This window comes from Strigops habroptila, chromosome 13 (assembly GCF_004027225.2).
Source record: "Strigops habroptila isolate Jane chromosome 13, bStrHab1.2.pri, whole genome shotgun sequence".
Classification (NCBI taxonomy): Eukaryota; Metazoa; Chordata; class Aves; order Psittaciformes; family Psittacidae; genus Strigops; species Strigops habroptila.
This window is the reverse complement of record NC_044289.2, coordinates 9,628,457-9,652,800: the sequence shown is the minus strand read 5'-3', so window position 1 is coordinate 9,652,800 and position 24,344 is coordinate 9,628,457. Positions and strand designations below refer to the sequence as shown.

General features: G+C 52.8%; 1 protein-coding gene across 1 annotated transcript in view; it reads right to left on the bottom strand.

The window, feature by feature from the left end:
• The window catches only part of B4GALT5 (beta-1,4-galactosyltransferase 5), a 38,592-nt gene extending 14,807 nt beyond the window's left edge, over positions 1–23,785 (bottom strand). Inside the window, exon 1 of the mRNA XM_030503379.1 lies at positions 23,388–23,785. Within this exon, the coding sequence (XP_030359239.1) occupies positions 23,388–23,514 (127 nt within the window). The 5' untranslated portion in view covers positions 23,515–23,785. The remainder of the gene's footprint in view (positions 1–23,387) is intronic.
• Between the last annotated feature and the right edge of the window lie 559 nt (positions 23,786–24,344).

Sequence of the window (24,344 nt, the reverse complement as noted above, 5' to 3'; positions counted from 1 at the left end):
AACCCCTCCTATATATGTACCTTCATGGTAGAGCCAGTGATAGCACCTTAAGCCAGTGGTTACACTGACAACAAGCAGAGCTGCCTCAGCCAAAGCTGCACCCAAACCCTCTTTGTCCACCCACTGCTTCTGCGGCCAGTTCTGCAACTGCCAGGCCGGTTAGTGACAGCAACAAGATGAATGTGTGCTCTGCTGCAGTTTCCTGGCAAGATCCTCGAGTTGCAATGACAGTGAGAGGCAGCGAGGGCTGCTTCTGCTCAGAGAGACCGGGAATTCGCTTTAGCAGATCCCCAGGGCAGAAGGCTCAAGGAGAAGCTGGCATTTGATGTGGCACTACAGGCCAGAAACAAATGTAGCTGAAATTCCCCATGCAAAGCCTTACACCCAGCCCTAAAACCTGCATAAGCTTGCACTTGGACTCAACTCCTGCTTGGAGCTCGCTATGAAACCGCATCATCTCCCAACACCAGCAGTCCAGGCCCAGCTCCCTCCCTGTCACAGCCCCAGCTTTGCCAGGCAGCTGCCAACCAGGACTTACGGAAATGGGAGTTCCTGTGGGGAAAAGAAAGGTTTGCGGAAATGGGCTATTTAGGGTTAGTGTGAGTAAGTAAGCAATGCAATCGGGCTGGCATGGCCTTGGGGTCTAGGGCAGGATGCACAGGGCAGCTCCAGCCTGACCTGACCATGCAGGCCAGGCAGAGGGCAGGTCTCCCACATGACCACAACAAGGCATAGAAGCTGGGCAGCTGCTTTTTCAGCTCATCAGCCCAGGTCACAGCTCTGCCTGGGTTGCAAAGGCAACATATTAAGGGTTGATGCTTTAGACATATGGCTCCTAAGGACATGTTTATAGCATCTTGCCCAAATGGCAGCATCCACCCCAAGCTGCAGGCAGAAGCACTGCAAGGCTTTAGCAAGAAGCAGCACAAACCAACACATCCAGCAATAGAACAGCATCCTCCAAAGCCAAGCAAGCACAGCAGCACGGGAATTCATAAGGGAGAGCAGCACCACACAGCCTCACCTCAGCCATCAGCAAATAGTGAGCTGCCCAGCTCCCTTTCCAAAACCCCAAAAGACTAATCAAGAGCTCCTCTCCTCTTTGCACAGAGCAAAGGGTGGCTGAAGCCACTCGAGTCGAAATGTTTATCAGGCTATTGATAAGGGAAGAGGGGGCAGCAAGCTTGCACTTTTCAGCTTGCATGGAGGCATAACCCACTGATACTGAACACGTAATTTAGCTGTCTACTTCATTATGCCTTCTACTCACTGGATAAAGCAGAACCAAGTTTGGTGAAGCATGAAAGAACAGGAGACACACAAATCAGCATCCAATCCCTGCCTAATTTAAGGAAGAGGGGGGTTTCTCGGGCGCAGTGAAAGCACCATTTGTTCCTGCTCCTTGGCGGGCAGACAGAGCAGGGCCTCGCCACAGCCACATGACACGGCTTGCTGGGTCGGACTCGCATGGAGCGGCAGTGGGAATCCTGAACAGACTGTCACAGCAGTCACCATCCCAGGGGAGCGCGAGCACAAACAACACCAGCTTTGTTTAAAGCAGCAGTTGCCTTTTCACATATTAACCCCTTTACTCAGATGACTAAGGAGATACCTGGCCACGGATGAGCTGTGCCATCGACACGCCACACACACAGTATCAAGAACCCCACACGACCATATCAACCCCAGCCCCTTCTGCCCGCAGAACCACCCGCCACCATGAGATAAGCTTCACAAAGCCCATGCTTATCCAGAACACACAACTCATTTGGGTCAGAAAATTGGATTTAAAACCACATTATTGAAAACATTTCACTGCCCATAGCCACACAGTGCTTGGTTTAGCTCCATGGGGCTGCCATGGCCAGGGCTGGGTCTGGACCAACATTTAGGAGTCACTGTACCAAACTCAAACCTCACCCCTCAGTTTACTTAGCTTTTGATGAGCAAATTTGCCATGTTTTACATTTATTAAAGCTGACCCTACAGAGCCCAGAGCACCTGTACCCGAGAGCGTTTCCCATAGCCATAGTGCCAGAGCCACCACCAGCAGAGGAAGGAGATGCCGAGCATCCCCACCACGGCCTCTGCCAGGGAAGGAACATGCACACACACACACTGGCGATGCACTCAGCCTGAACCAGGGTTCAGCCAGAAAGCAATTCTCTGTGCTGCAAGATATTGCTAATCTAATCACATAGGATGATCTCGGAAATTACACTGGCCTTCTGACTTTATTCCATTTGAGCACGCAGCACTTCAGACCACATACATGTGGTGATAACAGCCTGGCTGAGCAGCAGGACAAGGACAGGAGAGGGATTTTAGCTGCTGTTGAGGGAGATGGGGGGGTGGATCATGACAGGGAGGGAAGATGCCCCTTTTCCTACCGATTTCCAGCAGACCCTCACAACCCACGTAGAAAACAAGCAGAATTGAAGAATCAATTTACCCAAATGACTGCATTAAGCTTATTCTTGTTAGTTCATTACAGGATAAGACAACACTGCTGGGATTTAAACACATGGAAATCACGACATTGCACCTACAGCTTGCCACCAGCTGGAGAAGAGACACATGGCTGAACCCCAGGGCCAGTGCACCCCTCGGGACGCTGCACCCCAACCTCCCCGCTCACAAGCAACAGGGAGGGCAAGTGTTTATCCAAGCCAGGAATGGATGCAACAACTTCAACCAGGGAGGTAAAGTCCAATTACATAAATGAGTGCTGAAGTCTTCCTGTAATCATTTCTCTGTTGGTATTTTTGGAGCACTTCTAATCAAGAAACAGCTGACTCTCTCATGGAAAATTAATTTCACCATGATGATATGTACTAGAAGAGGCAGCAGGGTAATTTGCAGCTTGGGAGTTGATTCAGAAGAGGTCTGAGCGTGATCCACGCCAGCTACCAACACAGGAAGGGGACAGACCTGACACCTCTCGCTCCTGACCCCAACACACTTCCTCTGCCTGCGGAAAGGACCTTCCTCCAGCATCCCCCAGCACAGGGGATGGCGCGGTACCCCAGGCTCCGAGCCAGGAGAGACAGCCGCCGGGGTCAGGAAGAGGGGCAGGCAGTTCACAGCAGCCCTGTACGCCTGCAGCGGTATCAGCACCCAGGACAGCAGCCAGGCTTTCCTGAGGAAGGAGCAGGTCTTCCTCTGCTTTGAGATTTAGGGTTTTCTGTCACATTCAGCAGTTTTTTCCCAGTTCATTAGTCCATCAGGGGCTGTTTATAGTCTCACCGCAATGTGCAGCCTTCTCCTGCCAGCACCGGGGTTCTGGAGCATCTGGACCCCATCCCAGCATGGGCAGCCCCATGAGCCCCCACGCAGTCCCAGGAGCACACATCTCAACCAACACAGTCATAAATCAACGTACAACCAGGGAAACTGCTGCTGTACAAACCGCTTTGCCAGATGCTCGGAGCAGATACGACACGTCCAGCAGAGCTTGCAGGATGCCTGCACGTGGGAGATGTGACAGAGACCCCGAAGGAATGAAGGTCCCACAGGCAGTAGGGATGGGTGCTCAGGTCACCCCCAGCACCCCACCAGGGCTGGAAGATCCAGTCCCATGCAAACACCTCCAACACAAACACCTTCAGTGGGGCCAAGAGACAGCAAAACCAGCAAAGCCATGCCTACATTAAGCCTTTTGTTAAGCTCTCCCAGCAGATCATCAGCATCAACTCAGCTCCGTTAGCATTAGCAATACAAAGGGGTTTAATCAAACTAAGCCTCCAAGGAACAGACAGACTGTTACGATATCTTAACTCATAAACAACCTAACCAGGAAATTTAGCAGCATCCCATCAGTAATACACCATGAGACCTCTGTCACTATTAGCCTTCAAGTGGCACCACACTCCCCAGACAGACAGAGTACCAGAACAATTAACAACAGGTTCCTATCAGTTTTAGAGAATTTAATATTAGTGCCATCACTGTTACTGAGCCCTTCACCTCCAAAAAGCACAGGAAGGAATAATTTGGTACACTAAGTGATCTAAGAATTAACAGTGCAGCAGCAGCACTGAGCTGGTAATGACAAACCACCCGTCCCAAAACCAGCAAGTTCAGAGCCTGCACGTGCATGAAGTGGGGAAGATGGGAGACTGCAGTGATGCTCAACCAAAGCCTGAATATGGGGAATTTGTATCTGAACTGTCTTACAGAAAAATGACCCAAGGGAGGCTTCAACAAGGGGGAGGCAAATTCAGATTATTCTAATAGTGAACATTAACAATTTAGGAACATTGAAGATGGCAACTTTCCATTGCAATCCCACAGCTGGCTGAGCTAAGGTGCTTGTGCAACTCACTTTAAAGAACAATTTTAAGATACCTAGCAAGAGGAACATGACATGCTTTGTACGCATGGGAAAACTCAGAAGGCCAAGGGAGTTCATGGAGTGTTTGCAGCACCAAAGCACCAACGGAAGGAACCCTGCACCCCAGCAGCAGCCAGTCATACCCACTAGGACAGTGAGCAGCCCAGCACTGGCACGAGTGATACCCAGTCCATGCAGGCGATGCTGCTGTGGGGAAACCAGGAGGACACGGTTTACCCATGCACCAGGGCAGGAACATCAATCCTGCTTGATGCATCAATCCTGATCCAGGCTTAACCTCACACAGGGCTTTGCAAAGCCCAAGAGCAGCTCAACTCCTGGGCTCTGCTGCAATTCCTCTTTGCAAGGAAGGGCGTAGCAACATGTGCAGGCTGGAGCATAGAGCATAACAAGCATTTGCCCAAGCTAAATATTACCCTTCCTAGAGGGATTCGGACTCTCCTACATTAATTGCAGTTCAGGAGATGCGATTGCACATGACTGCATCTCCTGCTTATTTTCCACCCCTCCTCCTTTGCAGTGATGGGCAGCTCTCCCCATCTACAGCCTGCCCTTCCCATCTCGCCTCCCTTTGCCAGGGTCAGTGCAAACGCTTCCAAGGAGAAAAAGAGCATCAGCTGCCAGCAGATTTCTCCACACACAGAGCATAAAAGCACAGCACTCACTGGGCACTTGTGGGCACTGCACAGTTAAATGCACAATAAAAGGCTCTTCAGCAGGCGGAGTGAAATGGTTGCTAACCTCTCGGGCTGGCAGCACTGCCAGGCTGCTGCTGGATACCGACAGCAAACATTTACAGTCCTGCGTTTGTTCCCTAGGTTCATTAGGAGACAAAGTAGTGGAAATTCCTGAGTCCTGGACACGGTCTCGAAGCAGCAGGAATCCTGATGCCTGAGCCCGATGCTCATGCAGGATCAGGATGAGGAAACGGAGAGCTCTGGTTAAAATATAAATCAATAAGAATTAAGTGAATACCAAGCAAGGGAGAGGAAGAACAGGCAGATACTCCCCAGCACTACCCCTGACCCAGGAGGGCAGGGAAGGACGTGGGCTGCTTGGAACAACTCCTTGCCTCCTGGGTCATGGGAAAGGAAATCCTCCACTGCAGCCCCCACCACCAACTTGGGCATCCTACTCATCAAACAAGCAGCCTTAGGATGTGCAGGAAAAGGGGATGTGGGGTGGAACTGCCCAGGAAATGCATTCAATAGGGAGTTTTCATCAAGGCTGTCCTTCGCCAGTTGAAGCAATCTAGAATACAGCCAGACCATAGCAGAGAACAGAAGGCAGGTTGGATTTGGATTTTAAATTCTATACACATTACACAACACTTAAATAGATTTTGAAATCACCAATTTGTTAGTGCTCCAAACTAGGAGATTAACTATACCCACTGAAGAATATAAAATTGTCAAGACAAAACCAAGTAAACAGTCAGGGATTTACTGACTCAGTTCACACAGTACAAACTGCACTGTCTAAAGCTTTAACACCCTCACTTTGATGGAGGAAAAGATAATGGGACTGCTGTTTAGGATAGTCCCCCAAAAAACACACAAAGACCTGATTTTTCAAGCACGTTTTACAAGTTCAGCGTGGCTGAACTAAACGGGTTATCACATGTACAGCATCCTGTTTCTACAACTGAGCTGTTCCAAAGCAGGGGTCTGAGATGCTGTTTCTGGTCAGTGGTTTGCCTTTACACCAGGCTAGACCATCCCAGTTAACATGCACGAAACCACACGTCCTCTCGGTTGTCATGCTTCAATGCAGGCACAGGACTTGTGGTTACAGCATTTGTTCTTTGCTCACTCCAGCAAGACCCATGGCACATCTTCCACTGCCATTTATGGCTAAAGCACAGCCCAGCTCCTATTTACATCTTCTTTTTCTCAAAAAATAAATGAAAATACCATGGGGGAAGTCCCATCCCTGCCTAGTTTGACTGTGATGCACGCATCCCAGGGGACCTGCTTCCTGCCACTGGAATGGCGAAACCCAAGGCAGAGATTTTCAACCTCATGGTGTGCTTGCCTGTGCCAAGCCGCTGGCTGCTTCATGTCTCCAAACTCAGCAGGGCACACTGGTGGGGACACAGCACAAACCACCCCACTGAGGTGCAAGGCAGGTTGCAGGGTGCAACCCTCAGCCCATACTAAGGCATTTACCCTGCTAAAACCTCAGTAAATGCTTATCAGCAGGGCAACGTCTACTACCAGAAGCCACAGGCTCTCATCTAGCCTGACGCTGGGTGTTCCGACTCCTTGCTAGAGCTGAAACACTGACTTGCAACACTGTGGTCAGTACCTGCTCGTGAAAATAAAGCATCATGCAACTGCTTCCGCCCTGGAAGTATAAAGGCTGCTTTGCAGCAAGCATGATTTCCACTGTGGAGACCTCTGTAGCAATACCCCAAGACTGTCCCTGTTGTGGTTTCTTTTCCATGCATTGCCAGGCCTTGGGAAACCAGCTGTTTCAGCAGCCAGGGAAAAAGCACTGCCACAGTCCATGCTACACATCAGCCTGGCTCGTCTGCTGGAGAGCCCATCAGCTCTTTCAACTCCTAAAACATCTTCCAAGCTGAAATTCTTCAATCACATGGGGTTATTGTTGTCCGAGATTTTAAATGGCAGCAGCTGAGAGCTCCCTGCCAAGGGTACTTTCACCACACAGTGCCATTAAGATCCACAGCAGCTTGGCCTCCGCAGTAAGATTACAGAGTTGTTCTTGTCTGCAGTAATTAAAGACTGCACTGTAAACAGTCAGTATAGCTAGTGTGTTTTTATAGGGGAAAAAAAGCTATCAGAGAGAGGATGCAACTTTGAAGTTCCAACATACAGACCATTAGCTATGGGATTTTGTAAGAACTCTGATGTCCTAAGACATTCATTAGCTTTGCTGTGGGCTATGTAGCCTTGGAATACCTAACATTTTTTATATGGTTTTCTTCTGCCTGATAACTGAACTAGTAATACAGCTGCTGTAACTAAATTAACCAATTCCATTATCAGAGTTGGGAATGACTTTACTGGAAATAATTAATCCCTCTCTCTGAGAACTCACTTAGCACCTAAGAGACTATGCATCACATCACGCCTGCGTGATGCCTTCCTGTGTGTCAGCAGAAAAGCAATGGCATGAGGGCCTGTTTGGGATGCCTTAAATAAGGGAAAATAGGAAAAAACTTCTCTGCTGTCCACATAAGAACCAGACCCTGGGACCCAGCACAGAGACCCTCTCTGTGGAGAGCAGGGCAGGGAAGTTCTATGCCCCATGGCTTCCCCCCGGGATCACCATCATCTCCCTCTCTCTGCCGACTCATCCCTCCTGCCCAACCACAGCAGACATTTACCAACAGTGGTGCTGCCCTGGCACCAGGCGTAAGAAAACCCTAACCCTTATCATAGGAAGGAGGAAATAAAGTGCCCAGGCATCACAAACCTGCATTGCACCGCCCTCTACCACAGGCACCACACTCACAGAACTGTGCATAATGCACTGCCATTAAGTTACATATTAATCCTAGATAAGCAGAAACAAGGCTACTGAGTGAGCTCAGCAAGGGATAAGAGGGTCACACAGCCCCAGGCTGGAAGCAGGGTTCAGGATCCACCACAGGATGACGGGAACATCAGCTGAGGGACAGGAGGCTTGTGTCCCCCAGATTGCCACCCCACCAGGTTGTGTTTGTACAAACAGGGGAAAAATGTGATGGAAGTTTGGTGATGCCATTGCCTGCAGTAGGCTGTGGGCATGAGGCGCTGGGCACCGAGCCTGGCTGCACACAGCCTCCCAGCAGCATGGGGTTCAGCCATCGCTGCCTTCTCCTGCCCCAAGTCACCAGCCCTCACCACTGTAGTGCCTCTGCACTTGCAATTCCAAGCAAAAGTTCTTCCATATCACCGCCTGGCAGTCCTGGACAGGGACAAGCAAACGTGGGGGCACACTGGGGAACAGCAAACAACCTCCCCCCTCCATCTCGCTCCCTCACAGAAACACCTTTAAGCTCCTCACACAAAGAAGTTTCTTGAAGAGTTGTGTGTTTACCAAGGGATCTGGCTGCTCACTCATTGATATGAGCAACAGGGCAGGGCGAAAAAACCCAATGAACTAATCAATTCCAGCCTGCCTGCAGCCAGAAATTCAGCTCTGCAAACAGGAGTCAGACATTCGGCTACCTTGGGAAAGATAAACATGCTGGGAATGAGCAGCCAGTGTTCCCTGGGTCGAGAAGCTGTGCCCAGCCCTGCGTGTCCCCCTTGTCCCCCTATGGGGGGTTTTGACACAGCAGCTCCAGGAGCCTGTCCACAGGGAACCAGCATGGGCACACAGCACCCAGAGGATGCTCTGGCCCTACCACAGCTGGCAAACAGGACCCAGGTGGGCACAAGCAAGGCAGAGCAAGAGGTGGGGAGCAGCCCAGTGCTTTGCCACCACAGCACAAGGGTGGGCTCTGGTAAAGCCGGGAGGGAGCGTGCTGGCACCATCCTGCATGACAAGTTCCCAGGCAGGGCAAGGTGTGGAAGCCCCAGGGTATGCTCTGCATGCAAACAGGGAGGGTGGGATGGGTCAGAAACACAACCTCTGAAAGCAAACATTGGCATCTCCTGCACCAATGCAGTGCCAGCCCCTGTGGCACTTCCCTGCCCTGGGCTGTCAGTCTCGGACGCAGAGGGGAAAGCCCCCGTGCTCACCTGAAGCTGTGGTACTCCCAGCATGGGCTTCCCTGCTCTCACTCAAGCAGCTCCCTGTGACCGTACACAGAGCCCATAGGTGCCAGCCTCCCTTTTCTGTCCCCTCTGTATCCAGCTCCCATTTAAGCCTCCTCAGCCTCTGATCCCAACATCACCGTGGGAAGTTAAAACTCACAAGTGCATCAAGCCTGCTATGAGGTCTTGGGGATGGCACGGTTCCTTTGCATCCTAAAAACACCACACCAAAACACCATGTATGTCCACATGCATCTCATGAAGACAGACCTGAGCAGCTCCCCGGTGGTCTTGGCACCAAGGTGCCTTGGCTTGGTTGGGCAGAGCCCTTTTGGGTTTGCTGGCTGCTTGCTGGGCGGCTGGGCACCGCCTGAGCACAGGCAGAAGGTGAAGGTGCAGCTCAGAATAACAAAATGAGGTTTGTAGCCAGGCTTTCATCTCCCAGGTCTTCCCTTTGCACTGTAAGGGAGTGTGGTATCTTCCTACAAAACACGGGCAGCGCTGCCCTCCTTCTCCCTCCCCTTCGCAAAAGATCTGCCAAGCAGCATTTCACAACCTAAGGAAGGAACAGTCCTGTTCCTCAGCGTGTCCCACGGAGGTATTTGCAGTCATCGGATCTGACAGTGACTGGGGGTAGTAAGAAATCCTCAAGCATGCCTTGCCTGGCATTGGAAGAGCCCTGTGCAGGACAGCTGGAAGCAAAGGCAGCTTCAAAAGGGGCTTAACCTCCTCATCTCCAAACATCCCCCTTGCTCCAAATGGGCAGGGGTAAGTACTGCAGACACCCCAGGCTTGGGAAGGCTGCAAGGAAGGAGCTGGGCAGGACTCCTCGAGGCTGGAGCAAACCCAAGGGGCCATGGGGAAGATGCTGATCAGGGCTGGTGTCCCACAGCCCCTCTAGCCCACTGAACACAGCACCAGCCTGCAGCAATGCAGCAGCCCACCCTCCTCCTCCTCCCAGCCAAGGCACCAACCCTTCACTTCATATTAATTTATCCACACGAGTTACCCAATTTGGCCAGGTTGTGTTTGCTTCTCGTGGGCATTATGGCTGAACACCATCATCTTCTGCTCCCCCCATCCTCCACACAGCTGAGTCCCTGGCAATGCTTTGCAAACACAGCCCTGTAAGTGCTACGTTGCTCTTCAGCAGCATCCTGCAATTTGGGGGATTCCTGACCCACTCCCATGGGGCTCTGACCCATGGAGGAGCCGCATGGATGCAGTGCACTGGATGCAAAGGGAAAGGGCAGCAATGGTTGATGTCAGCACCCGCTGTGAGCCCTGCTTTGCCATCAGCTTTCTGCAGCACAGCAGCAAACAAGACAATTACTATGTTGACCGGCCTTTTTTCTGTTCTAATTAGGTGAAAGCAGGGTTAACCTAAAGCACCTCGAAGCTAGGAAGCCCCCCCAGCACACCTCCCTCCATCTGCTCTTGCCCTACAGCCCTTCCCAACTCAATGCATGGAACAAGCAACCCTGGAGCAGCTTAACAGGGCCAGGTTCCAGCAGACACCCCACTGCTGCAGCCTAGAAACTGTAAGACCATTTGATACAACCCAAGACACTAGAAAGCCGGCACTGACAGGATGATTGCAAGCCAGCAAGTCTGCTGAGGCTTCTGAAACACAAACGGATGCTTGACCAATCCTTGCCTGTAATTACAAATGCAGGTTAGGGCAGGAGGATGCATAATGGGCTTGGGCTGGAGGAGAACTGAAGCAAAGCCTCATTTGCAGGTTTGATTAGCAATAAATTAAACATGGGAACACTTTACACCCGCCTGTCACACGAGAAGCTCTGACAGCCCCGTACGAGGCTCAGGCCATGCCCAGGAGAGATGAGGCAGCCAGGTCTGTGAATTGGGGAAGCAGCAGCAATGCTGCGGGGAGCACCGGTACCTGCTGCTGTGTGAGAACTGGATGTCTTGGTTCACCTCAAAGCAGAAGTTTCCAATGTCTGTCCCCCAGTCCCGACTCCTCCACACAAGCCATTTGGCCGGGGTATTTTCAGTTCCGCAGGCAGTGCAGTCACGCTCATTGAGCGGAAGAGCAGCGAGCTGCACTGCCTTCCTATGCCGAATGGCAGTGAGATGGAAGGGGGTTACTGGAAAGAACTTCTCTTTTCAAAAGGAAAGCTGACATGAATAGCCAGCGTATTTCAACAGCTTGCTCAGCTGATGGCAGGTGAAGCAGCACAGGACATGCTCATACCATACCGAGTGCAGACACAGGGACTGGGCACCCGCAAACACACCTCTCCACAAAAAACCCTAACCTTGCAAGGAGGGGATAGCAACGCACCTTAGACAACCTTGCCCTACTGCTCCAGGCAGACCCCAGCGAGCACAGCAGCTCATAGCTGGAAAGTCACTTTCAACTTGCCTCGCTATCTGCTTACAGCAACACTTCCTTCTGCCCCCAGGCAGAAACAGACCCTGTGCAGCAGGTCTGCTGCCACGTCCACCACCCAGCCCCATGCGCTGCTCACCGTGCTGGGCTGCAGGAGGGACCACACACCCCCTCCACCTGCATGGGGTCAAGCTGCAGGCAGGGGAGCACCAGCCTGTGCCGAGCAGGAGCCCCAAAATGGGGAGAGCTGCTCTTGCTGTGAAATGTGGGCTCCCACCACAGCGTGCCTCCAGCACAGCAAAGGCCAGAGCAAGGAGCAAGTGCCTCTGGGCTAGAAGAGGCATCATTTGCTTCACTCCTCGTGCAACTCTGCTACCACATCCAATGTCCCGCAGGGTCCCAGGGCAATGCTGCTGCAGGGACAAGGACAAGGGGAGATGAGACCTTTGTGAGCTCCAGTGCTGCTGATGGCCACTGCAGGAGGAGTGTGGGTCTCCTATGGACAGCACTAGAGAATCTGGTCCCTGCTGCAGAGCCACACAAGCTGACACTGAAGTCACAGCTGCATTTCTAGGAGGTGGAAGCCTGACTGCCAAATGCCAGAGCATCTCCCTTACCTACCAACATGGAGCTCTCTATAGCTGGAAATGTGGTTTCAAACTGAAAGCTAGAAAATGGAGCCTTTTCCCCCCCAGATCCTCCAGGATGCTGAATGACTAACATTTGCAAGCTCCTACCTCCCCATCACTTCACTTTTCCCATCTGGTTTTGCATTTGGCCACTGCTGCAGCCTGAAACCTGCCTGCTGAACTACCCAGCTTCTTCGAAAGCAACTCTCACCGTGCAAACGCAGCTGAATAATATCCTCACTCAGTAGCTGGTCTCCAGACCAGCATTTCCAAGGGCTTTGATCCATTTCAAATAAGGCAATGAGCTTAGCCCTTGATTAAATACATAGCATAATCCAACTAAATCTTGTTAGCCGAGAAGCAAGTCGCTCGTCTCACTAGCTGTGGGTGGCATTGCGTTTCACTGCCAGGCAAGCGGGGCTGCCTGCGGTGTGAAGGTGCCCCTGGGGGCACATCCCAAGCAGGCAGAAGCACGGGTGACTGCAGGAGGTGACACAGAGCTTGCCCATACAGATTCAACCCACAGAAGTTCATGGGATGCTCCTGCAAAGCTTCCCCTTCTAACAGGCAAGAAGCACCCATGGAAAGAGCTTGTCCCCTCCCTGTTGAAGGGCAAAGCGAGGGTGCCTCCAAGCTCACCCTGCAGCCAGGACAGTGGGCACCCGATAGCAACCAAAGCCCTAAATAAAACCCACAGCAAGAGAAATCACTGATTGAGGGAGCCAGGCTGCAGCACGGAAGCAAGATGCGCTGCAGCTTTGGGGGAATTTCACACCGTATCAGTTGTGCTTCCCCTTCCTTTGGAGGAATGAATCAGCACAGCATTTGTAGAGCCTTAGCAGAAAGGACTGGTGCCGAGTGGGAAGCGCATCACAACAAGGACAACTATTCCAGCTGCTGGATGGACAAGAGCCTGGCTCCAGGAGACATGCAGGTGTGCAGCCAGGGTCAGCATCGCACACATCCCATTTCCCAAGGGCAGCATCACCGCCTGGCTGCTCTGGTCAGCTCTCGCCAGCTGTGACAAGCAGCAGCATCACTTCCCCCCGGGTCCCAGGCCACCTCTCCCCACTCCTCTGCACTTCCCAGTGCAGACACCAGTGTGGGTGCACATGTGCTCGTGCCACCCCCAGGACATGGGGGAACCAGGTGGTTCAGGAAGTCTGGCAAAAAGAACCCTCCTTCCCCAGGCAAGCCCCGCTCCCATCCTGCTTGTCTCTGGGATAATTCTATAAACATACAGGCGAGTCTTTCAAAGCACAGAGAGGCAGAACAGTGAGCAGGGGAAGACTATGAGGAGAGGGACTCTTCATTAGGGACTGTAGTGGTAGGACAAGGGGTAATGGCTTCAAACTTAAACAGGGGAAGTTGAGGTTAGATGTAAGGAAGAAGTTCTTTCCTGTGAGGGTGCTGAGGCACTGGAATGGGTTGCCCAAAGAAGTTGTGAATGCTCCATCCCTGGCGGTGTTCAAGACCAGATTGGATGGAGTCTTGGGTGACATGGTTTAGTGCGAGGTGTCTCTGCCCATGGCAGGGGGTTGGAACTAGATGATTGCAAGGTCCTTTCCAATCCTAATTATTCTATGCTGTTTTCTATCCCCAAGGATGCTGTTTTCCAGCCTGAGGCTGCAGGATCCCACTCCCCACCAGCAATTCCCCCTACCGCCGCTTCCATCCAAACAGAAAAATACACTAGGATGTGGGACAGGAGATACCTGCTCCTGAGGTTACAGTGTATTTATTATTTGCGCCATTATAAGACAAAATCCCTGAAAAGCGCTATTGCTCGCTATTTCCCTCTGGGTTTCAGACCCAGCATGTGGGGATCAGCTCTGCAGGGAGGTGACCTCCCCCCGGGGGCTGATCTCAACTAAGAGGCAAGAGCCCTGCAAATCCCTGCTCCATTAGCAGCTCTGAGGCTTCCTGCAGCAGCCAGGCACGTTTCAACAGCCACTGGAAGGATTTTAAGTTAATTTAACCATGTTAACACGTTATGTGGCTTCTGTCATCTCAATTACCTTAAAAAGCCCAGGCACAAATCTCAGGGGGAGTGCAGGGAGGAGGGAAAAATAATGATTTAAGAATTAGTAAGGAGGAAGAAGGAAAAAATAAGGTCTTGGGCACAATTCCAAAGCACAGTCTTAGGCAGATCAAGGGGAAAAAAAAAAAAACCCAACAAAAACCAACTTCACAGGGTTTCAAAATCAAAAGAAAAAGCAGCGAACAGAAGCAGTATCTGCTTTAATCAAATACTAGCCAGGAAGGCTCAGCAGAGCAGATCTCACCAGTCACCAGCTGGCATAGCAGGAAATCAGCCTTTTGGCATTGGTATCCTCACCCAGAGCCGGGCAAGGAAAAGGGCTGCCCGCAGAGGAGCCAGGATGATAAATGACAGCAGTTGAGCATTGCAGGGGCATTTCACTGCTTCAGAGGTTGCTGCTATAACAATCTTCTCTGACTCAGCAGCTGAAAGGGATGCCGGGAAGGAAGCACCATAAAAAAAAGTCATGCATTATTAATATGGGCTCTGGCAGCAAGACATGAGTTGGAAAAACACTGAGGGGGGAAAAAAAATGACTGCAGAACAAGAGCAAGCTGCATGTGTGGAAGCATTTCACACTCCTGCCAGAGCTGCTGTGGCCAGGGCCCACCCTGCACCCCTCTGCGGGGTCCCCATCTGCAAGGGAACCCCATGTTTGCCGATAGGAACTTAATACCCACTATTTTCTCCCTCGGAGCAGGTTGCTGCAGAAAACGCCGCACGCCTTGGGCATGGCCTGCTCTAGTTTCAAGCTACAACAGCCCCAGGCTGTCCTGCCGTGAAATACAGCCATTTTAGCAGGTTTATCTACCTGTGGTCTGTGCATCGCTTGCTGACTCCCAGGAGCTTCCCCCCTTCGCCTCCCACAGCATGCAGCCCCCCAGCCCTTCCCAGCCACCCCACTGGTGCTTTAATGGGAGCACCAGCCACACCAGGCTCCTGCAGCCTCCTGCCAGCACGCTGACGCAGAGGGCACGGGAGGCAGGAAGGGGAGTGAAATGCTTTCCTCTTCCTGCCAGGTAGGTGAGGGAAAGAAATACCAATTAGCACTTGACTACCTGGTGCACTGCAGTGTTTGCTTTCCTCTTTTATGCTGCATGCCTTGTATCACCACTGCTTTCCATCCAAAATCCTTGCTTCAAGACACAGCCTCTCCCAACCTGCTGCTGAGGGGAGACACCATACATCAAGAGTACGTGTTCCCCTATCGCAGGCATCACGCCGACCTCCGCCAGCATGTCCTCCTCATTACAGGGTAATCCTCTGATCTCTGCACAGGAGCCTTCTGGCAGCAGATCAGCATATTTAAAGGTTCAGCCCAGACTGGTCCCCAGCCTCTCCAAAGTAAAGGAGGTGGCTAGTGCTGTGCCAGGATTCAAATGGTTCCTTTGATCGGTTGTATGGCGATAGCATTCAAGTACAACCGATTGATTATTTTGCCACAGAATTCCCTAGATAAGCAAACTCACACTGGCTGAAGACTGCTTATACCACAGTCCAACCCGCAGCTGTGCAATGGGGGGTTTTTGCCTGTATTTGCTTTCTTCCATTAGGTGTGCAGTGGCATCCTCCATACAGAAATATTTCCCACCCTTTAGCTTTCAGATTATAAAGGCACAGGAAGAGAACAGCTTTGGAAGCACTGTTTTCACACACAGCCCAAGCACCACACAGAAGTGTGCCTGCTCATCAGGGCAGGGAAACAGTGGCTTTCTAACACAGCAAACTCCCACCAAGCAGGGAAACTGAGGCACAACCCAGACTAAAACCCATGGTGCTATTTGAACCCACATCCCCTGGAAGCACCCTCTGCCATGCAGCAAGAACCAGGGCAACAGGGACAGGCACCCTGGCTGGGGCCTCTCTGCTGCTGCTGGCCAGCACCGCAACAGCATCTTCTGAGGGGCCCCAGTACAAGACCCACACACGGGGCAAGGGCTTTGGAGGTGTATATGCCAGCCCAGGGATGCCACATACAACCACGGCTTTGCAAAAGGAAGAGTCCTTTGGTTTTGCACCTCAAAACCAAAACACTATAAAAAATGATATTTAGGAAGTCACACACAACGTGGTCACGTGCTTTCAACTAAAGCCCAGTCCAAGCAAGCACTAACCCTCCTTGCCTCCCCCATGCAACCAGGAATGAGAAGCTCAAATCAGGTTTCTTGCACCCCTGAAGTAATATTTACATGCGCTGGAAAAGCAAAGTGCCAGTAAGGTGTACTAAAGCTTGTCGCTTTATACAGAGCACCCACAGTCCCTACAGAGCTCAAGGGTGCCCCCAAGCCTGCCTGCCCCCAGGCACGACAGCCCACTCCTTCACTTTGGGCTCCTCCACTTTAGGTTTGAACATGACCAGTAAGCCCCAGAAAATTCCTTTTCTAATGGAAAGAAAGCACCACAGCTCTGCCTGTCTCACTCCCATAGCAGCTATAGCTGCACCTGTTAGGATGCTTCCCACCGGGACATGCTGTCCCTCCATCACCCCTGGGACCCTTCCAAGCAGCAGATGAGGATGGCCAAGGGTGGTTTTCCTGCCAGGCACTGACATCACGCCTCAGCTTTTCAGTCTACCTTTCCTTTCAAAATAAGAGCAGCTCAGGGTGATGCTAAAAGCCCTGGTGTTTTTAACGTTCTCAATTTCATGTTCTTCCAAAACACAAACACACAAACATCTCTCAAAAATTTCTGTTTTGGTTTTTTTCTTGCATTTCAACAGCACAGCCCCACTATATACTTTATGCTCTATTTCAAAACAGGGCTAATACCCACTGTATGTAGAGCAGGTGCTAGAAAGCCTTCCAACACACATTAACCATCCTAACACACCAGTATTTAAAATGCTGTCAGACAAAACCACAGCCAGGACAACAGTCCAAATGCAAAGGAGAAGGAAAAGCCAGTATGAAAATAAACTTTACTAAAATAACCCAGCAAAGGTTTTGTCAAAGTAAACACACATTTTATTGTAACGATGATGCTTTAAAAATAAAGCTGTTCAAGGGAAGATTTTCTTGCTCTGTATAGCTGCGTATCAGTTTCTCTTCCAGACTATTCATCCTTTGGTGCTGCCACAGGGAGAGCAAAGGGTCCTGCAAAGCCTGACCCAGCATCACTGGTTGAGGGTCATCAGTGCCACCCTTATGAGGTTCCCCAGAAGATTCAATAAAATTAAGCATTTAAACACTCCATGCATTGCTTGGATATTAAAATCCACCAACAGAAATGGCATTCAAATAGGCACAAGTGCAAACATACAGCTCCCCACATTGCTCATCTCCATTCCCTGCAGCGGTCCCCGGGGTGTTCATTGTGCCCTGCAGAGCAGATGCTGTCTGAGTTAATGCAATTAATGAGTCCACCTGGAAAAGAGGCAGACAATCGGCTCAGGAAACAAAGCAGCAGTGTCAGAACCCTGATCTCCACCACAGGCGGCTGCCACCTGAAGTGACCGAATGCCTGATAGCCCTGACCATGAAGGGCTCCCATGACCATGAAGATGAGGTGTCCTGGGAGTCTGGGCTGACAGCACTAATGGTTTTGCTTTAGGGTTTGGTTCGTTGCAGCTCGCTGAAGTTTTGAAGCACTTCATTTGCAGGGGTGAACCAGTACATGGAAGATTTTGTGACTGCTGATCAGCTTCCACAAGACGGGCCTTCCAGAGATAGATGGATGAAACATGAACTCTTCACATGCTCCCTGCAGTTGCAACACCCAGCAGGAAAATAACCCAAACCAGATGTGCCTGACAGACAACACGGGTGCTTACAGGCAAAGAAAACCTAGTAATTCACTTGCCCTCAAAGAAACCTTGCAATATGTTAGCCTTGACCAAAAGGTGGTCTCCAATCAATGCTCTGCACCACCACTGCCTTGGAAGCATTGGAAGCACTGCTAGCATTGCTATCCTGCCTGCATGTGCATTTTGGGAGACTCAGTGCTGGAAGAAGGTGTTGCTGTCAAAGGAGCTTTTTCCCACAGCCATCACCACTGTCCTTCCACACGTCATTACAAAAGATCCTGAGCTCAAGTTCTTGTATCAAGGCACACTTGAGCATTTCTTACTACCCCCAGTCACTGTCAGATCCAATGACTGCAAATACCTCAAGCGGGATATGCTGAGGAACAGGACTGTTCCTTCCTTAGGTTGTGAAATGCTGCTTGGCAGATCTTTTGGGAAGGGGAGGGAGAAGGAGGGCAGCGCTGCCCGTGTTTTGTAGGAAGATACCACACTCCCTTACAGTGCAAAGGGAAGACCTGGGAGATGAAAGCCTGGCTACAAACCTCATTTTGTTATTCTGAGCTGCACCTTCCCCTTCTGCCTGTGCTCAGGCAGTGCCCAGCCGCCCAGCAAGCAGCCAGCAAACCCAAAAGGGCACCTGCACTCTCTGCCTGGGTGAGCCAAGGCCACCGCAGCTCACGAGTGTGCTTCTCAGATGAGCTGGGCACCAGCACCCTGCCATGGCCAGCATCCCCTGCTCAGGACTCTGCATTTCTATCCCACTTCTGCCTTTCTCTCCACCAGCCACCAAGCCTGAGCAGGCTCCTTCTACTGACATCCCCACTAGAAGCTCATAGAAGGCAAAAGCAGCAACTACCCACTGCCCCACACAACCTCCCCACTCCCTTCTCCCAGACTTGCCAGCCCCAGCTCCATGTCCCACAGTGCCATCCCCCTTCCCAGGACCTCAGCCACCGCTCTTCCTCCATTCCTCACCACCAAGGGCAACTCAACCACCTCCCACAGCACCGTGGTCCCCCCAGTCTGGGGCAATCTCACAGTAGCAAAATCTTTTCCCATTCTCACCCCTGGAACTCCTCTGTGCTAAGATTTGCCAGCCTGATGCACTAAATAACTGAACTGGACCAGCCATGTTCAGCCACCTAATATTCTTGTAAGGGACCAAAGCAACAAACAAGCTGTACAAAGGAAGCTGTTGGTCTCTGTGGTACTGCCCTGCTGTCCACCAAGAGAGAAGGAATAGTGTTTCAAAGCACTCCTGTCCATCAAAAATCAAGGTCTTGTGCCATAAATATAATTCAGGGCTAACGCTGCTACCTCATGCCCCGTATGACTGGTCTGGAGTAATTCCTGGCAAGTTTTGAGGAAGTAAATCCAGAGTGGATTATAGCTCTCACACAGGTCAATCTTCCACTGAGTAACTTGAATTCTCTGCGTTACTTTCCTGCATCAGACCCAACCATGTAAGACTCCTGTGCAAACCTAAGTTTAAAGGCACAAAATACAACAAAAAGGCTCCAACATCTGGAGAGACAATAAGGGAAAATCCTGGTGCAGCCACACGAGCATCAGGGAAGGTCCCTGACCTCCCTCCTCCCAGCCATGCAGCAGCCATCCTCTCCACGAGGACCAAGTCCAAGGCCTGAGAAATTCCTACTGTGGAAGCGAGAGTTATCAAGATGAAACAGCAACTTGCAGCGCAAGCAGCTTGTAAAAGCATTACTGTTTTCAGCTGCAGAAAGGAATCCCCCTGATTTCCTGAAACCTGTGTTAAAAGAGCATAAAACCAGATGTTTTTAGGAAAGCCATATGAGCCACCATGACACGGAAACACAGGACAGGCAGGGACTGTAGCACAGCTCCTGGGAGGACCCACAGTCCCCTGGATGAAATCAGGAGCAGAGGCTAGGACTAAATAGAAACAGCTTCTCAAGGTGTTCCACCTCCAAGTCAGCGTGCTCTTTGCACCCACATCATCCTTGCTCCAATAGCGGGGTCCAAGCACAGACAGAATAACTCTGGCCAGCCCGCTTCTGCACATCCCTTCTGGAGAAGCAAGAGGCACACAGGGCGGCTGTCCCAGGAGGGTAAGAGCCTCAGTGCCGGGGACAAGCCACCCACCGAGGTGCTCGCAGGACTCCAGAGTGGGACAAAACAGTTCACCCAGTGCCAACCTCTGCTCATTCCAAAGACAAGGCCAGTGCCGTTTCTTATAACTAAAACAGAGCCTGCCTCACAGCACCTTACCCTGTTCCTGCCGTTCACAAGACCTCCAAGCAAGGCAGTGAGCTAAAGCGAAATGGTCCAAGCATCACCTCGTACCTGCTGCCTCGCAGGGCTCCCCTGGTAGGCAGCGAGGACCTATGCAGATACAGGAGCATCTCCTGGAGCTTCCAGCCGCTGCCTCTCCACCAGCCCCACCATGCCTTGGCCCCAGCTCACCGCCGAGCAGAACAATCGGCCGCCTCATCCAGTGCACAATGGCCACGATGAGACAGACCCACATAATCACCCCAGCCACGGCAGGGACAAAAGCGAGCGAGCGCCAGGGAACGGCATCGAATAAAAGCAGAGCCTGCTGTATTTGTGCCATCAGCCGGGTCCCTGGTAATTTACTTTCCAAGTTGGCTGTGGGAGCTCAGGGATGTAAATTGTTAGAGTGGCATGTGGGGAGGACACACGGGTATTGGATGCGAGGCTGGGAAGGAGGCAGCGCTGCCTGTTTACATTGGATTGCTCGGCACAAACTTGAGGCCACAAGAAAATTTCAGTTCTGTCGGAAGAAACCTTGGTGAAGGACAGAAATGAGGAGCTCACAAGGCATCACAAACCCAGCACAATGCAAACATAAGCCCCAAAAGCCTTGGACTCCCTGAGGGTACCAAGCATGGCTATTTGCTGACAGTAAACATGAATTTCTTCCTGCATTTCCGTCTTGAACGGACTGCTGGCATTACCTGGGCTGCAAGGAGCCAAACACAACGGCCAGCCAGGCAACAGGCCAGCACTGGGGTAGGCAACCCACAGCCTGGGCTGGGCTCCCCTTCCCCATCTCCAGAGGACACCAGGAGCAGTTTTCCAGCTTTTCCAGCCAGCAAGGGAGCCGGCAAGCATGCCAGCTCCACACCAATGCGCTGAGACAGCACCCAGAAGTGCAACTGTCCCAGTTTTCTCCTGGCGCTGGTACACAACTGCACAAACACAACAAGCCTCAGTGATGCCAGTGAATTTCCCCTCTCGAACCAGGGGCTCAGGGACAGGCCCAGCTTTGCCTTCCACTATGGTGACAGCACACCATGCCACAGGGACACTGGGATGTTCCCAGCCCAGGCAGGGAAGGCTGGCTCCAGCCCTGGGGCCACCGGCCACTGGCCCCACAAGGGAAGGTTGGCTGTGATAGACCCTTCTGGCAGCCTGTAGCACTGAGAGGATGAAAACCCTTCCAGGCCCAGGCTCCAGCTGGTTCAAGCTCACTTGGAGCTTCAGGTCCCATTTATTTGGATTTTACTACTCCTCTGCCCATGGTTTATCTGATGGGCTGCAAGTGCTCCTTCAGCCGCTTCCCCAACACATGCTTCAAGGGGTGGTTTTAGAGGAGAGGCTTCTCCAGGCTCTTTAGTCAGAGAAAACCAGCCACACCAAAGGAACAGTGGGTAGGCCAGAGGCCCCAGAACACCCTTCTGATGGCATCTCTCCATCACACACCACACGGTCAGTTTATTAAAACCTCCAGCTCTGCTCATGTCCTATCTCATCCACTTTCCTTCCAAGCTCCTCCTTACCACTCTGGCCTGAAAAACAAACTCCCTCCAAGCGCCAGGAGGACAAGCCCAGCCACCCCATGAGCACTGGGCTGGGTTTTCATGACGGAACAGTTTGGGCTGAAAGAAGGGAAAAGGAAAAAAAGAAAAAGAAATAAAGGAAGCAGATCTTCTGTCACCTGATGGGGAGATGACTCAGAACATCACTGACATCCATGGGCAGGTGGGGACAGAGACCACCTTCACCTCTCTGCCTCCTCTTTAGCATCGCACATAGCAAGAACGTTAGGTGGGACATGACAATGTTACCCAAGATCCATGAAGGGAAAGGCCTCTGGGTACAGAGTTGGTTTTAAACAGTATCTCCAGCACCTCTAGGACTGGGGACAATGCAGAGGCAGCACAAAATTAATTTGACAACTCTAAAAAAGGAACAAAACCATCCTCCGAAGTTTCCTTCTTGAACTGTACAGCTATTCCCTCTGGGGCTGGGGAAAGCCCATTGTCATAGTTTAAGGAGAAAAATGATGGCTACAGCTGAACCCAGGATACCCATCCACAGCGACGCCGCAGCTCTTGGAGAAGACATCCCCTGCCATGGGCTGCAGGATGCATTTGAGTAAAACAACTGCCATCCCCACGGCAGCACGAGAACAGCACAAGCCAAGCTATGTATAGAGCACCATTAGCACCAGTGTGAAACTGTCCTCCAATGGATGCAAGAGAGCAGCTCAGCAGGACAAAGCCAGGAGCTCGGTGACATGCCCATTGGGACACCAAAGCCCTGGGCCACCATGGGAAGGCCCAGGACATGAGCAGGGTTTCCCACACCAGCCAACCCCTACTTAGCCCCAGGAAAAGGTCCCAAAGCCCAGCGGCAGCCATGGGACATCATCTGCAGATAAAACCCCACAGAAGTCACCTTGGAAAGCACACAAAGGTCTCCTTAGCATATCCAAGCTAGGAATGGCACAAGCAACACCAATGACATTTCAAGGAGAAACTCCCATTCACAAGATTTCTTTTGAAAGGGTTGTTTTTACAGAAATAAATTGTTGCCAAAGTTTGGTTGAAGGCCAAACCACCAGCCTTGGCTCCCTACAGGAATGAGATACACTGTATGAAGACAACAGCTGCTTTCCGATCCCATCTCAGGGGAGACGGGCGCACAGCCCCGCTGGCACCGGCACTAGGTGCTAGCCATTTGGGTACGCGGCCGCTTCAGTCCCCTGTGAAGCACGCTAAGGGAGAGAACACAGGAACAAGTATGCTCTCCTTCCGAAATACACACTCCTCATCTTCCCATTTGACAAAATGAGTAGGATTTCCACCAGAGAGAGAGTTCAGACCACAAGCACTTGGACAACACTTCACTTCTTCAAAACAAACTCTCCAGCAGGCAGTGGGCTCGCTGCCCCCGGCTCGGCGCTGGCAGCGGCACCGCTCGGGCCCGGCACCCGGTGAGCGCGGCCGGCACCTCCCGCGGCCCCTCCACGCACCGGGGACCGGCACCGCCGCACGGGCACCACCATCCCCCCCCCCCGAGGGGTACGAGTGGGCACCGGGCACACCTTTAGGGAAGGGTGGGTGAGAAAACACCCCCCGGGCTCTCCCCAGCGCCGGCGGGAGGCGAAGACGCGCTGCCCAGCGCCGAGCCCCGGGACACCGCGGAGCCGCCGCCGGGGGCGCCGGGCCCGGGCCGCCCCTCTCCGGGCAGCGTCCGCCGGGGATGCGGATTACTCAGCGTTTCCCGCGAGAGACGCCGTCCCCCCGCCCCGGGCCGCGGCCCACCGCTTACCGATGCCCGGCGCCACATAGACGAAGTAGAGGAAGGAGGAGGAGAGCGAGAAGAGGAAGAGCGCGGCCAGCAGCGAGCGCCGGGGCAGCAGCCGCCAGGCGCCGCGGGGGCCGCGGGGCCACCGCATGGCCGATGCGGCGCCGCCGCCGCCCTGGTGCTGCCGCTGCTGCCGCTCACATGCGCCGAGGCCCGGCGGGAGGCGCCGCGCCGGGGCCGCTCCGAGCCGCCGCCCGCGCCCAGCGCCGCCGCATGAATGAGCCGCGGCGCGGCGGGGCGGGGCCGGGCGGGCCGGGCGGGAGGGAGGGAGGGAGGCGCGGGGAGGGGCCGGGCGCCGCGGGGACCGGCTGCAAACTCCCGCCGCCGCCGCTGCGGCAGCACCGGGGACCCGTGGCCGAGACCGCCCCGGCCCGCCCCCGGGGCCGGCCCTGAGCGCCGCTGGTGGGCCCGGGGCACCCGCACTGGAGCTGGGCACCAGTGATGGCACCGGGGCACCGGGCAGTGACACGGGGACACCCGGACACGGACCGGGACCCCACACAATCACACAGGGACACCCAGACACAGACCTGGGCACCAGTGATAACCCCAGGACACCAGGCAATGACATAGGGACACCCGGCCACAGTCCGTGACACTGATCAGTGACCCAGGGACACCCAGCAATGGCCCTGGAACGTGGGGCAATGACCCAGAGACACCCAGCCACAGACCTGGGTACCACTGATGGCCCCGGGACACTGAGCAGTGGCCTCAGGATACCCACCCATGGTCATGGGACACCCACCGATGGCCCTGCGACACTCAGCAACAGCTGTGGGACACCCAGTCATGGCGCAGGGCACTCAGCCATGGTCCTGTGACACACAGTAATAAACCTGGGACACCCAGCACGAGGAGAGCAATGACCTATCCTCACCTAACCTCCCAAGGTCTGTTTGGACAGTGCTGGGTGCCGTC